At 42.5% G+C, this 16,791-nt stretch overlaps 1 protein-coding gene and 1 non-coding gene across 2 annotated transcripts; one reads left to right on the top strand and one right to left on the bottom strand.

Annotated features, from left to right (window-relative positions):
• Positions 1–3,988: 3,988 nt before the first annotated feature.
• On the bottom strand, positions 3,989–7,535 carry LOC139569810 (E3 ubiquitin-protein ligase TRIM21-like). The gene is made up of 6 exons (XM_071391165.1): positions 7,088–7,535; positions 6,781–6,879; positions 6,439–6,669; positions 6,282–6,304; positions 6,071–6,189; positions 3,989–5,740 (listed from the first exon to the last, which is right to left on the bottom strand). The coding sequence occupies exons 1-6, from the start codon at positions 7,517–7,519 to the stop codon at positions 5,175–5,177; spliced, it is 1,470 nt and encodes a 489-aa protein (XP_071247266.1). The 5' UTR covers positions 7,520–7,535; the 3' UTR covers positions 3,989–5,174.
• Positions 7,536–16,508: 8,973 nt separating this feature from the next.
• Positions 16,509–16,561, top strand: LOC139571695 (U7 small nuclear RNA). The gene has a single exon (XR_011674334.1). It is a non-coding gene; the product is annotated as a U7 small nuclear RNA (small nuclear RNA).
• The last annotated feature ends 230 nt before the right edge of the window (positions 16,562–16,791 follow it).

Raw genomic sequence — 16,791 nt, 5'->3', positions numbered from 1 at the left:
GTCTGGGGCTGTTTTTCATGGTTCGGGTTAGGACCCTTATTAAAGGAAATCTTAACGCCACAGCACACAATGACATTCTAGACAATTCTGTGCTTCCAACTTTTTGGCGACTGTTTGGGGAAGGTCCTTTCCTGTTTCAGCATGACAATGCCGCCGTGCACAAAGCGAGGTCAATACAGAAATGGCTTGTCGAGATTGGTGTGGAAAAACTTGACTGGCCTGCACAGAGCCCTGACCTCAACCCCATGGTACACCTTTGGATGAATTGCTGACCTCAGTAAAGCTCTTATTCCAACATCTAGTGGAAAGCCTTCCAAGAAGAGTGCAGGCTGTTTTTGCAGCAAAGGGGGGACCAACTCCATATTAATGCCCATGATTTTGAAATTCGATGTTCGACAAGCAGGTGTCTACATACTTTTGGTCATGTAATGCAGTATCAAAAAGCTCTATACCAGCACACTATTCCAGACCGTACTGTTTAATCAGAACAGACTGATTTTATTGGATCATCCACATACCTGCTGTTCCCAAGAATTTCACTAACGTTTACATTGAGATGATCTAGCCGATCCACCCCCTTTGTTTATTCTCCTTATATTCTCTTTTGTAGCTGCGCTTTCTAGCAAGTAACAGAAGTGCATGTTGAACTGTGAATTACTGAATAAGATATCATGCTTATAGCATTTTAAAAGTAACATGTTTAATTTGGAACGCCATGGTAAAGATGTACTCTCAGTGGTCAGTTTACTAGGTACACCCATCTATTACCGGGTCGGACCCCCCTTTGCCTCCAGAACAGAGTTATTCGGGGAATGGATTCTTCAAGGTGTGGCATTCAAACGTTGCTCAATTGGTATCAAGAGACCTAACGTGTACCAGGAAAATATTCCCCACACCATTACACCACCACCACCAGCCTGTACCGTTGACATCAGACAGGATGGGGCCATCGACTCATGCTGCTTACGCCAAATCCTGCCATCAACAAGAACGTCAGGCCAGGCAATGTTTTTCCCCTACTAAATTGTCCAGAGTTGGTGATCATATGCCCACTGAAGCCGCTTCTTCTTGTTTTTAGCTGATAGGAGTGGAACCTAGTGTGGTCGTCTGTTGGATGTTTTTTGTTTGTCGCACCCTTCTTGGTAAATCGTAGACACTGATGTGCTGTTTCTGAGATACTGGAACTGGCGTGCGTGCCTGGCACCGACGATCATTTCACGCTCAAAGTAGCTTAGGTCACTCGTTTTGCCCATTCTAACATTCAATCGAACAGTAACGGAATACCTCAATGCCTGTCTGCCTGCTTTATATAGCCACGTGACTCACTGTCTTTAGGAGTGAACCATTTTCATGAACTGGGTGGTGTACCTAATGAACTGGCACTGATTTACAATAAAGAACATTTTGTTGGTAGCAAGACATTGTATAATAATTTAAAATGGAAAAACTTGAATTGTTGAATCAATCGTTGTTTTGTATATCAGTTCATTAACCAAGTGCCATGGGATTGGACAATCGAAGATGTCTTCCCAACTTTTTTGTAACCTGTGTGGCGCAGCTGTCAGCATATCTGTCCTCAAATGGAACTGGTACATGTTTTTAATCATGCCAATTTTAACCATAGTATTTATCGTAATATGTGACCGATTGGTCGATTCAGTCTTATGTAGCATTTGAAATTGTGTTTTTTACATTGGATAAAAGTAGTCTTCAGAACCCCTGACTTTTCCACATTTTGCTACGTTACAGCCTTATTCTAAAATGGATTATATTATTTTCCCCCCATCAATCTACACACAATACCTTATTATGACAAAGCAAAAACAGGTTTATAGAAATTTGTGCAAATTTATAAAAAATAATACAACCGAAATATAACATTTACATAATTATTCAGACCCTTTACTCAGTCTGTTTTTGAAGCACTTTTGGCAGCGATTACAGCCTAGAGTTTTCTTGGGTATGACGCTTCAAGCTTGGTACACCTCTCAAAATCTGTCAGGTTGAATGGGGAGCGTCAATGCACAGCTATTTTCAGGTCTCTCCAGAGATGTTCAATCGGGTTCAAGTACAGGCTGTGGTTGGGCCACTCAAGGACATTCAGAGACTTGTCCCGAAGCCACTCCTGAGTTGTCATGGCTGTGTGCTAAGGGCCGTTGTCCTGTTGGAAGGTGAACCTTCGCCCCAGTCTGAGGTCCTGAGTGCTCTGGAGCAGGTTTTCATCAAGGATCTCTATGTACTTCTTCTCCGTTCATCTCTCCCTCAATCCTGACTAGTGTCCCAGTCACTGGCGCTGAAAAACATCCCCCCAGCTTGATGCTGCCACCACCATGATTCACTGTAGCGGTGGTGCCAGGTTTCATCCAGACGTGACGCTTGGTATTCAGGCCAAAGAGTTCAATCTTGGTTTCATCAGACCAGATAATCTTGTTTCTCATGGTCTGAGAGTCTGTTGGGTGCCTTTCGGCAAACTCCAAGTGGGCTATCATGTACATTTTACTGAGAACTGGCTTCCGTCTGGTCACTGTACCATAAAGGTCTGATTGGTGGAGTGCTGCAGAGATGGTTGTCCTTCTGGAAGTTTCTCCCATCTCCATAGAGGAACTCTGGAGCTCTGTCAGAGTGACCATCGGGTTCTTGATCACCTCCCTGACGAAGGTCCTTCTCCCCCGATTGTTCAGTTTGGCCGGGTGGCCAGCTCTAGGAAGAGTCCTGGTGGTTCCAAACTTCTGTCATTTAAGAATGATGGACGCCACTGTGTTCTTGGGGATCTTCAATGCTGCAGACATTTTTTTGTACCCTTCCCCAGATCTGTGCCTCGACACAATCGGAGCTCTACAGACAATTCCTTCGACCTCATGGCTTGGTTTTTGCTCTGACATGCACTGTAGACTGTGAGACCTTATATAGACAGGTGTGTGCCTTTCCAAATCATGTCCAATCAATTGAATTTACCACAGCTGCTCCAATCAAGTTGTTGAAACATCTCAAGGATGATCAGTGGAAGCAGGATGCACCTTAGCTCAATTTCGAGTCTCATAGCAAAGGGTCTGAATACTTATGTAAAAAAGGTATTTCAGATTTTTCTAATAACCTGTTTGTCGTTGTGGGGTATGTGTGTAGAATGATGAGCACATTTTTTTCATACATTTTAGCAAACGTAGCAAAATGTAGAAAAAGTCAAGGGGTTTGAACATTTACCGAATGTACTGTATCATACACTACAGTCGTGGCCAAACGTTTTGAGAATGACACAAATATACATTTTCACGAAGTCTGCTGCCTCAGTTTGTATGATGGCAATTTGCATATACTCCAGAATGTTATGAAGAGTGATCAGATGAATTGCAATTAATTGCAAAGTCCCTCTTTGCCATGCAAATGAACTGAATCCCCCCAAAAAACTGTTCTACTGTATTTCAGCCCTGCCACAAAAGGACCAACTGACATCATGTCAGTAATTCTCTCGTTAACACAGGTGTGAGTGTTGATGAGGACAAGGCTGGAGATCACTCTGTCATGCTGATTTAGTTCAAATAACAGACTGGAAGCTTCAAAAGGAGGGTGGTGCTTGGAATCATTGTTCTTCCTCTGTCAAACATGGTTACCTGCAAGGAAACACGTGCCGTCATCATTGCTTTGCACAAAAAGGGCTTCACAGACAAGGATATTGCTGCCAGTAAGATTGCACCTAAATCAACCATTTATCGGATCATCAAGAACTTCAAGGAGAGTGGTTCAAATGTTGTGAAGAAGGCTTCAGGGCGCCCAAGAAAGTCCAGCAAGCGACAGGACCGTCTCCTAAAGTTGATTCAGCTGCGGGATCGGGGCACCACCAGTACAGAGCTTGCTCAGGAATGGCAGCAGGCAGGTGTGAGTGCATTCTGCATGCACAGTGAGGATGGCCTGGTGTCAATAAGGGCAGCAAAGAAGCCACTTCTCTCCAGGAAAAACATCAGGGACAGACTGATATTCTGCAAAAGGTACAGGGATTGGACTGCTGAGGACTGGGGTAAAGTCATTTTCTCTGATGAATCCCCTTTCCGATTGTTTGGGTCATCCGGAAAAAAGCTTGTCCAGAGAAGACAAGGTGAGCGCTACCGTCAGTCCTGTGTCATGCCAACAGTAAAGCATCCTGAGACCATTCATGTGTTGGGTTGCTTCTCAGCCAAGGGAGTGGGCTCACTCACAATTTTGCCTAAGAACACAGCCATGAATAAAGAATGGTACCAACACATCCTCCGAGAGCAACTTCTCCCAACCATCCAGGAACAGTTTGGTGACGAACAATGCCTTTTCCAGCATGATGGAGCACCTTGCCATAAGGCAAAAGTGATAACTAAGTGGCTCGGGGAACAAAACATCAATATTTTGGGTCCATGGCCAGGAAACTACCCAGACCTTAAGAACTTGTGGTCAATCCTCAAGAGGCAGGTGGACAAACAAAAACCCACAAATTCTGACAAACTCCAAGCATTGATTATGCAAGAATGGGCTGCCATCAGTCAGGATGTGGCCCAGAAGTTAATTGACAGCATGCCAGGGCGGATTGCAGCAGTCTTGAAAAAGAAGGGTCAACACTGCAAATATTGACTCTTTGCATCAACTTCATGTAATTGTCAATAAAAGCCTTTGACACTTATGAAATGCTTGTAATTATACTTCAGTATTCCATAGTAACATCTGACAAAAATATCTAAAGACACTGAGGCCGAACACTTTGTGGAAATTAATATTTGTGTCATTCTCAAAACTTTTGGCCACGACTGTACATTTTTCTAGAACCAAAAAGGGTTCTTCAGCTGTCCCCATAGGAAAACCCTTTGAAGAACCTCTTTTGGTTCCAGGTACAACCCTTTTAGATTTAATCTAGAACCCTTTCCACAGAAGGTTCTACATGGAACCCGAAATAGTTCTACCTGGAACCAAAAAGGGAACCCTTTTGGAACTCTTTTTTTCTAAGTGTAATTTTATTGAACAAAACACTAAAAAAGTAGAGAATTCATGACACTTTCTCTCAATAAATTAATTAACAGGAAAGTGCCCCAGACAAAGTTTCGGAATACACATTTGTGTCACAGACATCACTGTCACCACTAGAGTCACTGTGACAGACTTTACCAAGACAGACACTTCGGTGAGTGATCGTAAAGTAGTCTCACCAGATAATATCCTTAGTAAGCAGGTGTCACAGTCACAAACACCTTCTCAGGGCAGATACTCAGTACTCCAGGGTTAGTGCCATCGGAGTTAAGACAGGGAGAGAAGTAGGGGAAAAGTCTCTCTGTGAACCTATGTTCGAACATATAGATGAGTGACATGTCACTGGAGTCATAGAAGGACAGCTCTCCTTTCTCATAGTCCAACTTGACCCTGACGTTCTGGGGTTTCCTACTCAGGACCAAAGGGGTACCCAGGGGGGCGGTTCCAGCGCTATACTCCTCCCCATTCCACAGCCCCATCGCCCAGATCCCACCCTCTGGGCTGACCATCACATTTCCCTTCCTGGCCACACCCTCTTTGGCCACTCCCAGGGTCCAGGCCTTCTTAGGCCCCACCTCCACCTCCCAGCTGTGAATGCCTGAGTAGAAGCCTTCAGAGCCCAGCACGCTCACTGAGCTGTCGAATCGCTCCGCGTTATCAGGCACAGGCTGGGACGATCGTCTGTCACTCACCTCCAGGAGGACCCTAGAGATCAGTAGATCAGGGTGGGCTGAATTCACATCCAGGGTCACAGGGGCTGGGACAGAGGGAGTGGACAGGTTAGTTGGACACCAGGTCAGATACATGGATGTTAGTTTACTGTATCTCTGGCTGTATGAACAGAACATGAGTCAGCAGTTTGTCATTCAGGAATCAGAACATTCATCAGTTTTATTGTCAGTAATCAGACTAGCTCAGAAAGGTGACATTTTATTGTTACTTCAGTCGTGATTCATAGCATGAATGACGGACACTGGAGCCTGGATATTGTACTATAATGTTTAGTGACTGATCATTTTGCTGCGTCATTGAAGCAAGTCAATGACCTCAAATACATGGGCTGTTGCTTATAAAACTTTGTACTCACTGTATTGCACCATCTCTTGCATCTTCTTCCAGACATTGAACCTCAGGTTTCCCAAGTGTTGGGCCACGTCTATCAGTGCCCCCGATACAGGCTCTGGATCCTGCAATGTATACTTGGCCCTGAAATGACAGACAGTACAGACATTTTATGATAATAGTGTTGGTGACTGATCAGATACTTGACTATTGATGATCATTGTAATGTTGCGTACCTGTCTTTCAAGTCCTTGTACATCTGAAACAAGAACACGTGTGGACCTCAGTACAGAATAGTACATTTGTTTGAGAACGCCTCAGTGCAGAATAATATCTTTGATTGAGAAAGCCTCAGTACATTGAACAGTTGTGACATGCAAAATAAAGTGTGACCTGTAGAAACGAGATGTCATCTGTCTTCATCTTGGTCTGTATGTCTGAGATCCTCCCGGAGAGTGAGGCCATGTTGCTGGCAAGACGGGTGATCCTCTCGGTCAGTAACCCTGTCTTCATCCCTTCCTCCTGTTTCAAAGCTGCTTGTCTGGCCTCCTCCTCAACTCTCAGGAACTGGTGGAGGTTTGCAAACTCACTCTTGATCTGTCCTGCTGTGGTTTGGGCCTGGGTCTGGAAGATGGAACAGTACAGTAAGACAGATATTACATAGGTACATGTCTATGTAATATCTTTGTAGTAGGCCTGTCTTTGTAATATTGTGTAATTTAGCTAGCAACATACCTTGATGTATTGTGCTGCACGCTTTCTTGAGGCTCTCGCTTGCTTTATGTCCAGTTCCAGTTTCTCAGGAAGGTTGTAGAGCAATGAAGTGATTTCCCTCTGGGTAGATCATGGAAAAGAGTGGGGATAGTGGTGGAGAAGTAGGGAGGGGTAACAGTAGAGAAAGGATGGATCGAAGTAAAAATACTTTAGATTAGGTGGTTTCTCAGCTATTCTGTACTGGTACTTTTATCTAATACCAAATGCAACTCGGTTAGCAAGAGGAAAAGACTGCAAGTAGATCTGTCTTCCAGCTATAGCACAGTACCTTACGCCATTGTGCTTCCTCCTTCACTGGCTGGTGTTTATGCTTGGCATGCCGCTCGGTCTCCACACACACAGCACAAACAAGTTCCTCACATTCCTCACAGAAAAACCTGAGCTTCTTATTATGTCTGGCGCACACCACAAGACCCACTTCTCTCCCCTCACTCCCCTTCTTCTCTTCTCTCTGCAGGTAGGCCTCCACTATGTTCCTCAGTTTCATATTAGACATTGCGGGCTGGATATTGTCTATGGAATTCCTTCCCCTGCAGACTGGGCACTCGCGCTCCTTTTGTTGAATCCATGTTGGTGTTTCCAGGCAGCTGCGGCAGAAGCTGTGTTGACATTTCAGACTCACTGGGTCCTGGAAGAACTCAAAGCAGATGGGACAGCTGAGCTTACCCTCCATAGCTGCTGTAGGTCCCTGCTGGGTCATCCTCAGATGAAGTTAGGTAAAGGCCATTCTCTTCACAATACAGTATGAAATAGCGACTGTACATGTGTACATGTGTCATTACAACCGTGTCCTTTATCCCTTTCTATTCCTTTTCACCAACCCACTACAGGGTAGTTAGGTTTATAATGCTATCAAATACCATTAAGGCCCTACCTGTGATCAAAGTTTATCCAGCTTATCCGGTTCATTCCAGGACAGAGCAATTAAGTAATTCCTTTGGCACATGTTGTTGTATCAGTCTTTCAACAACAAAAACCCAACAGAAACAGCCAAGCTGTCATATATAAAATATACAAAGTACACTGCAGTTTTAGATGCAGTCTTGTAGGAACGTTTGATGAAAATAAGGTTTTAGGACTTACGTTATGAGACGTGTCAAAATAATAACTGATTGGCACTGATTTGACATTGATGTGCTAACAGCCTTAGCCATAATTGCCAGTCTGACACATTGTCAAATCAACTTCAAAAAGCTCATACTCTAAGAGGTGATTCTGGTCTGTTGTGATTGGTTATAAATTACATGAATTTTGAGAGTAAGAACCAGTTAAAGAATTTCGGCAACCCAGCTCCAACTGAACTGCAACCCGACATAACATAGCACCTGACAGTGCGTCAGGCTCAAAGTAGCTTCACATGTTAGCAGACCCTCAGTTGGTGACTATTACATATACTGCATATACTGAGCAAAAATATAAACACGATATGCAACACTTTCAAAATGTTTACGGAGTTACAGTTCATATAAGGAAATCAGTCAATTTAAATAAATAAATTAGGCCCTAATCTATGGATTTCACATGACTGGACAGGGGTGCAGCCAAGGGTGGGCCGGGGATGGCAGCTTATCGTAGAGAAATGGATGTTCAATTCTCCGGCAACAGCTCTGGTGGACATTCCTGCAGTCAGCATGCCAATTGCACGCTCCCTCAAAACTTGAGACATCTGTGGCATTGTGTTGTGTGACAAAACTGCACATTTTAAAGTGGCCTTTTATTGTCCCCAGCACATGGTGCACCTGTGTAATGATCATGCTGTTTAATTAGCTTCATGATATGCCACACCTGTCAGGTGGATGGATTATCTTGTCAAAGAAGAAATGCTCACTTACAGGGATGTAAACACATTTCTGCACAACATTTGAGTGAAATATGCCTTTTGTGCATATGGAACATTTCTGGGATCTTTTATTTCAGCTCATGAAACATGGGACCAACACTTTACATGTTGCGTTTATCATTTTCTTCCACTGTAATACATTGTATGCCATTTAGCAGACGCTTTTATCCAAAGCGACATCAGTCATGCTTGCATACTCTTTACATACGGGTTGGCTCACAGAGATACCAACTGACACTGACATTGTCCATAGTGTACCAGCAATACCAAGGTGCCATAACATTACTTCAAAAAGTATAAATAGATCTAAATAGATATAACTTGGTGTAGCTGACATTCAGTTGTGAAAGCTATCAAACGGGGGAGGTAAAGGACTGCTATATGGTTGCTGTATTGTAGTCAATCACAAGGGATGATGACTGGGGCTCATACAGGTAACTGCCAAAATAAAGGAAACACCAATAGAAAGTGTCTTAATAGGGCATTGGGCCACCACGAGCCAGAACAGATTCTACAAGTTTCTGGAACTCTATCGGTGGGATGCGACACCATTCTTCCATGAGAAATTCAATCATTTGGTGTTTTGTTGACGGTGGTGAAAAACGCTGTCTCAGGCACCGCTCTAGACTCTCCCATAAGTGTTCAATTGGGTGACTGTGACGTCCATTGCATATGTTTTGCATCGTTTTCATGCTCATCAAACTACTCAGTGACCACTCGTGCCTTGTGGATGGGGGCATTGTCATCCTATGGGCGGCATAGTCATGGTAGCCAAAATAATGGCCTGCTCAACATTTTTATACATTACCCTAAGCATGATTGGATGTTAATTGCTCAATTAACTCAGGGACCACACTTGTGTGGAAGCACCTGCTTTCAATATTCTTTGTATCCCTCATTTAAGTTTCCATTATTTTGGCAGTTACCTGTATTTAAGAGGCTATTAAGTTAATATTGATTATTTGGCAGATGAAATCCCATGCTACTTTTTAGGGCACAGCTCTAGGCAGACAAGAGAGCATCTAATCATATACACTTTTTTTACAAAATACTGTGTCTAGTCACATATTTCTTTTAAATAGGATACCTAAACGTTTCTGATGCAATCTATCACAGACTCTTTCTTCCTCTGTCCGTCTTCCAACTACTCATTTTCTTTATCTCTCACCCAAAATTCTTATTTTCCCTTCTCTGCCACTGATCCCTAATTATACCCAAATGTTCCAGTCCACCCCTGAGTAATTTCTCTTTCCCCCAACTGCTCCAGAAACGAAGGCTTTCGTCGAACTTCGTGTCTGTTGATTCCACTACCACTGGAATGGTAATTTAAGTTCCTCTTTGGTAGTATTAGGGATCTATTAGGGTGAGGTTCATCATTTCTCTTCAGATCATTTTGGCATAAATAGTTCCAACTGAGATACTTATAGAATCCTGTTTTGGGACACAGGAGAATGGAGTAGGCATTAAACTGACAATATCTTGATACAGTGGACGATCAGACCGACACATTGATGAGTCTAGGCCTGAGAGGACTCCTATTGGAGACCACAGAGTATGTTCTGGCCTCGTTTAAAGTCTAAAAACTATCACGCAACTCTCTCAACTAAGTGTGAATTCTGCAATGTGACACAGCTCAAGGCCTCATTATTCCCCCCTACCCACCCGCTCTCGTCTACTCTCCCTCTCTTTCCTTTGTTCTCTTCTCTTTCTCTTTCCCTGCGTTCCCCATCACAGGAGTCCTATTCCCTAATAACAGCCCTCAGTAGTGAACAAGGCTGCACTTCTGCAAGGGGCATGAAATAGTGAAGCCTGTGGTTCATCATAATTGATGGAGGTGGCTGCAATAGGACTCAGGTCTTATATAAATCCCACATCCCGTTGAGTGAGAGACTGAGCGAGGACTTGTGAAACATGAAATGACTGACTAGGTGTTGGGATTTGAGATAAAAATGTTCATATGAGGTGACAGTATAAAACTTTTATTTTAGGGTAGTTTCATACGTATATGATTTACCGTATAGAAATTAACTGTCATAGGTTTTTGGACACATTTCACTTATAGTGTATTAAAGTAGTCAAAAGTCCCATATTCCTTGCACACAATGACTACATCAATCGTGTGACTCTACAAACGTGTTGGATGCATTTACAGCTTGATTTGGTTGTGTTTCAGATGATGTTTTGTCCAATAATAAGTGAATGGTGAATAATGTATTGTGTTGTTTTTGGAGTCACTTTTATTGTAAGAATAGAAGATGTTTGTGAACACCTTTACATGAATGTGGATGTTACCATGATAATCATGAGTGAATCATGAATTGATGACGAGTGAGAAAGTTACAGACGGACAAAGATCTTTCCCCCCCCCTCCGCCCCACCCCCCTAATCTCCCCCATTATTGGTCGTGGTGAGAGGTTAGCAGGCCTTTTTGTAGCCTCTGTAACATTCTCACTCATCCTTATTCATGAATCATTTGCGATTTGTCTTAACCATTGCATTATCTGGATTTATTTAGAAATGTTCAGAAACATCTTATCTACTCACGTAGAAAGACCATTAGTCCAGTCATCACTCACCGTTCAGTTCCTATTGGAACCCAACACACAACCAAAACAAATTTCAAATGCATTCAGCGAGTTTGTAGAGTCACACGCTTGTCATTGCAGGAATATGGGACCAAATACTACTTTGACTACTTTATTCATACACTATAAGTGCAATTTGTCCAAATACTTATGACATCTACAAATGGGGGGACTAGATCTATAAAGTGCTTTCATTTCTAAATGGTAAATCAAATATGTACCGTATGAAAATACCCTCAAATAAAGTGACATTCTGTACTGTCACCTCACACGTACATACTGTTGGATTCTAGCTTGAAATATACTTATTCATGTTGCCATACTAGAACTTATTGGTTACTTTACATGTATAATGAATGTATATGTTGGGGTCAATGGAGGGTGGATAATAACTATGTGTATGGAAAGTAACTGAGTGAGACAATGGGGGGAGGCAGGGAGTATTTGTTACTGTTAAATCTCATGGATCCTATGGAGGGAGGCAAAGGGCAACAGTCTGGTTTCAGTCACTGATAAAGTAGGAAGGCCGTGGATTAGGGAGGAGCGAGGAATTCAGCCCGAGGTCAGGTCAGATGAAGTGAGAAGGAACAGTCCTATCCCACACACATTTCCACACCCACGAAGGTTCTAGCCTGTGGCAGGGCCATGACTACACCAGTAAGAGGAAACCAATTAAGTTCCTGACTTAGCAACAGAGACATCTTGGCTGTCTAGATGGGCAAGGAGTTGACTCCGCCTAGTAGGAGGGTATAAATATATATGCTTGTGTAAACATGTCTTTGTCTTTGCACCTGTTTGACCCAGTGGGTGAATAAACATACTTTTTCCTAGTCATCCATTTTAGTTTTTACTCTGTTTGTTTAGAACCTAACAATCCGTAGGGGAGTGTATCTCTCTCGCTCGCTCGCTCTCTCTGATATCGTGATGTCAGCACTACTGACTGAGGAGTGATGTAAAGCCCAACCTGATACAGCCTAATACTTGTTGTGTACTGTGTGATGGCCTCCACTGCAGTAGTCCCAGCACCTGATATCGTCACACCATATGCTCCAGCTCATTAATCAACACCGGTCAACGTAGAAACAATCAATCTGAAATACACTGTTAGCAGCACTGCTACAAAGTTAAGCTACAACCAGCAAACGCTGTGTGTGTGTGTGTGTGTGTGTGTGTGTGTGTGTGTGTGTGTGTGTGTGTGTGTGTGTGTGTGTGTGTGTGTGTGTGTGTGTGTGTGTGTGTGTGTGTGTGTGTGTGTGTGTGTGTGTGTGTGTGTGTGTGTGTGTGTGTGTGTGTGTGTGTGTGTGTGTGTGTGTGTGTGTACATGCAGTTGTGAAAGTGTGTGCCTCTGTGTTTTAGCTGACGTGTGGGTCTGGGGGAAAATGATGAAAAATCGAGTGGAGAATGATGGAGTGGAGAATGATGGAGTGGAGCTTTCTTCCATACGGTAGGCAGGAGACAGAAACATTGCTCATGTGGGAGAGATGGGGAACAGTGAATAGATCTCCTGGCCACACTGGGCAGTCTCAGTACTAAACCACCAAGAGGGAGGACTAGTGGAGAGTTTAAGGGGGAGAACTGCTACTGTATGTGGTCTTTCAAATGTTTGCTCTGTTTCTCCTCTGAATCATTGATGCATATCTGCCCTTGACAAGCTAACACATGCTGTTTGGGGGGTATCTACTGAGCTGCTCATGTCATGTCCCCCACTCACGTTTGAAGCCATAACTGCTTAGTTGAGTTCATTTGCAGTTATGTATTGGCACAACCAGCTGTCTTCAAAGCAATGCATTTCAATTACATGTATTACGTTTGTGTTGATACTTTGAATCCCCTCGGTTTCAGAGTTTAATGTAACTGGTTATTGTTCATACGTTTTCACTGCTGGAGCAATAATGAGAATCTAAGTCCGATATGTTCTTCTGGAATGCTTTGTACTTTATGTTAGGTGATAGGAGAGGCTACATGAATGACTGGATGAATACATTGTAAATACATTGTAAAGCTGGTGCTTTATGTACTCATGGGATGCAGGCTACATTACTGTAAAAGATTCCACTGAGACACTGGGTTTGGGGTGTCACGGCACAATTAGACTGCTACCGATCTCAGTTCCTGACCCTGTTCTTTGAAGGACTGCAGCCAACCAGCCAGTAGAACCCACTTATCTCCGAGGGCCAACTGATACACAACCCCTCTGTCAGATATCCCCACTAGCGATTCATCACTAAGCAAACCCACCAACCAAATGCTGTGTACACTGTGCTTTTCCCATCATACTGAACCCATTCCAACACACACACAAGAAAAAAAAAAACATTTACAAAGCAATAAAGATTAGTATGATAATAATAATACATCTGAATCCAATTGGATCCAGACCCAAATCCCTGGCACTTTGCCACTGTGCTGTGGACATGCACAGCCAGCATTTCAATCGAATATTAGCCCAATGTATAATATTTAATACTCTCAGCAGCCCAGTAATAGAACTGTCATTAAGTGAAAGGCTTGTTTTCTTTCTCAGCCTGTGAATCTAGCTGGAAGTTTATTAACATGTTGAAATGAATTGTGGCCATGGGTGAGAGGCTGGGCAGGACACTCACTAATAGATGGACCTTTCCAACGTCTGGGGGAAAGGAGAGAAAAACAATGGAGAGAATTTCAATAGCAGCTCACGCCCGAACCGCAAACCCCCGGATCTTATGAACAGCGTCCATGAATAATTCACAGTGAAATATGAGGTCATATTTTATTGAAAAGCTTTAAGATTAGCCAAGACTGGGCTATGTATCATCCACAGTTGCCAGGGTTGAGAGCCATGAAGTGGAGCAGAACTGGCCGCTGGAAACGAAGTGTAATAATGCTTTGATGCATGGCTGTTGCTCTACCAGTTGTTGGTTTTGATACAGTACATACAGTAGAGTTCATAGAAGGATCAGTTCCCACGTTACACAGTTAGAAAGCTTCAGATAAGTAATATGTGTCTGTAGCAGTAAGAAACAGGTGTTTGTCACGATAAGAAGTACGTCTCCGTGGCCTGGGGTGGTCTAGAGGTTCAGTTGCGTTCAGTTGTCAAACGTCGCCGATAGAAACGCCATGAATAGAGCCGACATGATTCCTTGTTCCGCATGTCGGAGAGGCAGGTTTGTTCTACTCTCTGAACGTTCCAAAATGTTGTGTCCTGCTGGATGCGCTCCTGGCGTTAGTGTAAAGAGGCAGGCTTTCTATTGGCGCTTTAGCACACATTTTTGTCTGGAACTTTTTTGTCTGGAACTCACCTTTCTGGTAAAAAATAGTTATAAATTGCTGGGGTGTACTCACTTTTGAGGACACAAGCTCAGGTACATGTACAAATATTATTTCAAAAAGTGGGCAATAGAGTTTGAAATTACAAATGATTTCTAAATATAGTACAAATCGAATTATAACTATAAGATTTCACCTTTCTCATGGCTGTATAGTACATATGATCATACTTAGCGACAGTACAATATTGGCACCATTTCATATAACTTGCGACAGATACTTTTCTCCTAAACATCCACTGAGCGGCGCAAAGACACCATTCAAATGTCTGCGGACTCGTTACAACTTCAGCTTTAAGCACACAGGGATTTCATCCATCTGTGACCAAGAGAACAATGGTCTTGTTTCAATTCTATGAAATCATTTTGTATTTTTTCATGTTGAGATCTCGAAATCCGGCTGAGAATATCACAGCGAGATGAAAGCACTACTGATGGATTCGCTAGACTGTCGCCTTTCATATGCCGTTTCCTTAGGCTGAGCTCCTGCTTGATGCCAGCCAAAAACAGAGCCCTCAAAATGACGGTGATAAGTGTAGCCTGGCAAAAGTAAACCCAGCACAGGACACAGAAATATCTTTGGGGTTGTTTATTCTGAAAACTGTCCCTGGTTATGGAAACGGAATCCATTGGAAAGTTATTTGAATCAGTTTTAAATAGACTACAATAATAAGGAATGACTTTAATGTCTCATCTAACCTGCTTACTGAATACGCTTGAATTATCAGAAACAAAAGTGCAATGAGTCAAATAAACTCTGCACCTTCTTCTTTATCTGTGAATCCAATCACTAAACAAAGTGTATCTAGCCAAAGTGCATAAAAAATGGTAGAGGCCTATTTTTGTAAAACAAGAAAACAAAACAAACCACAAACTAAGTTAGCCTTGTTAGTAGTTCACAATAACCTTGTCAAAGTTACATTCTTGCATGAAATGAAAGAATACATCTCGTCTTTAAACAAGTAAACGATTACAACACTGTCCATGTGCTCCTACACACGTTGGACAGGTCAACATCACGTTCTCCCCTCTAGCATAAGGAAAACAATATACACCATGAATGTCATGATCACAGCAATGATAATAGTTTCCCTCAAAACTGAAGATCACTATAAATAAACATTCCATTTGAATTGTAATTCTCACTTTAGATATCTTGTTAAACTCCACAACGTGGTCCGAGAGTAACTGGACGTAACTAGCAGTAGTTAGCCACCAACACCCAATTACAAATCTGCAAACATCAACAGTAAACGAATACAGCTAGGTGCTTTTGCCACCCGACTACATAAGGATAGAAACACAGAGAGAGAGAGAGAGAGAATAAATATCCCACATGAAAAAATACTATAGTTACTATAGAATACTATAGCAATGATTATAGAATGCTGTGGTAAACTGTAGTATACTATAGAATATTATACTACACACTGTAGTATCTCTCGATCACGTGTGGACTCCCGAGTGGCGCAGCGGTCTAACACACTGCATCTGAGTGCAAGAGGCGTCACTACAGTCCCTGGTTTATTCCAGGCTGTATCACATCCGGCCTTGATTGGGAGTCCCATAGGGCGGCGCACAATTGGCCCAGCGTCGTCCGGGTTTGGCTGGGGTAGGCTGTCATTGTAAATAAGAATTTGTTCCTTACTGACTTGCTTAGTTAAGTAAAGTTTAAATAAAAAATAAAATAGTACCTACTATAGAATGCTGTAGAATACTATAATAAATACTTAATGATTATCTGCAAAAAAACACTATAGTAAATACTACACTATTTAATTTGCATATATCCTGCCCATTCCCCTCCCCCATATCCCAATTTGTGCCACCCATAAGTTAGAAACTTACATGCCAAGTATATACCATATTATGTTCCATTCGTTTTATAGAAAAGAGCTGAGTGCTGAACTACAGTATCTGTTCAGACTCCAGTCCTACATACGTACCTACATGTAATGGGAAATTTTCTCTTTTAGTATTTCTCTAGTAGGTTTACTCAAGGAGAAACCCTAAAGATAAACCACTATTATATTACAGTCTGCAAAAACACTGCTTCAGGACTTCTGTGGGAGTATAACCTAGGTTAAAGTAATTAAATTCATGGATAAGAAACTTGAGTTCTGTTATTTTTTATATTGATTGATTTTGGCCTTGAAGTGTTTCAGAATGGTTGACACTGGTACTTATTGAACCTCTGTATTGAACTGGCGGTAAACAGCTGCTGTCTAACAGCAGGAATACT

Source organism: Salvelinus alpinus, chromosome 3 (genome assembly GCF_045679555.1).
Source record: "Salvelinus alpinus chromosome 3, SLU_Salpinus.1, whole genome shotgun sequence".
Lineage (NCBI taxonomy): Eukaryota > Metazoa > Chordata > Actinopteri > Salmoniformes > Salmonidae > Salvelinus > Salvelinus alpinus.
The sequence above is the reverse complement of the archived record's forward strand: the minus strand, read 5'-3'. Positions and strand labels throughout refer to the sequence as shown.

Coding starts and splice junctions, on each gene's coding strand:
- LOC139569810 (XM_071391165.1), bottom strand. CDS start 7,519: ATGACCCAGCAGGGACCTACAGCAGCTATGGAGGGTAAGCTCAGCTGT. Junction 6,190..6,281: donor TACAAGGACTTGAAAGACAG/GTACGCAACATT, acceptor CTGTCATTTCAG/GGCCAAGTATACATTGCAGG. Junction 5,741..6,070: donor GCAAGAGATGGTGCAATACA/GTGAGTACAAAG, acceptor CCTCTGTCCCAG/CCCCTGTGACCCTGGATGTG.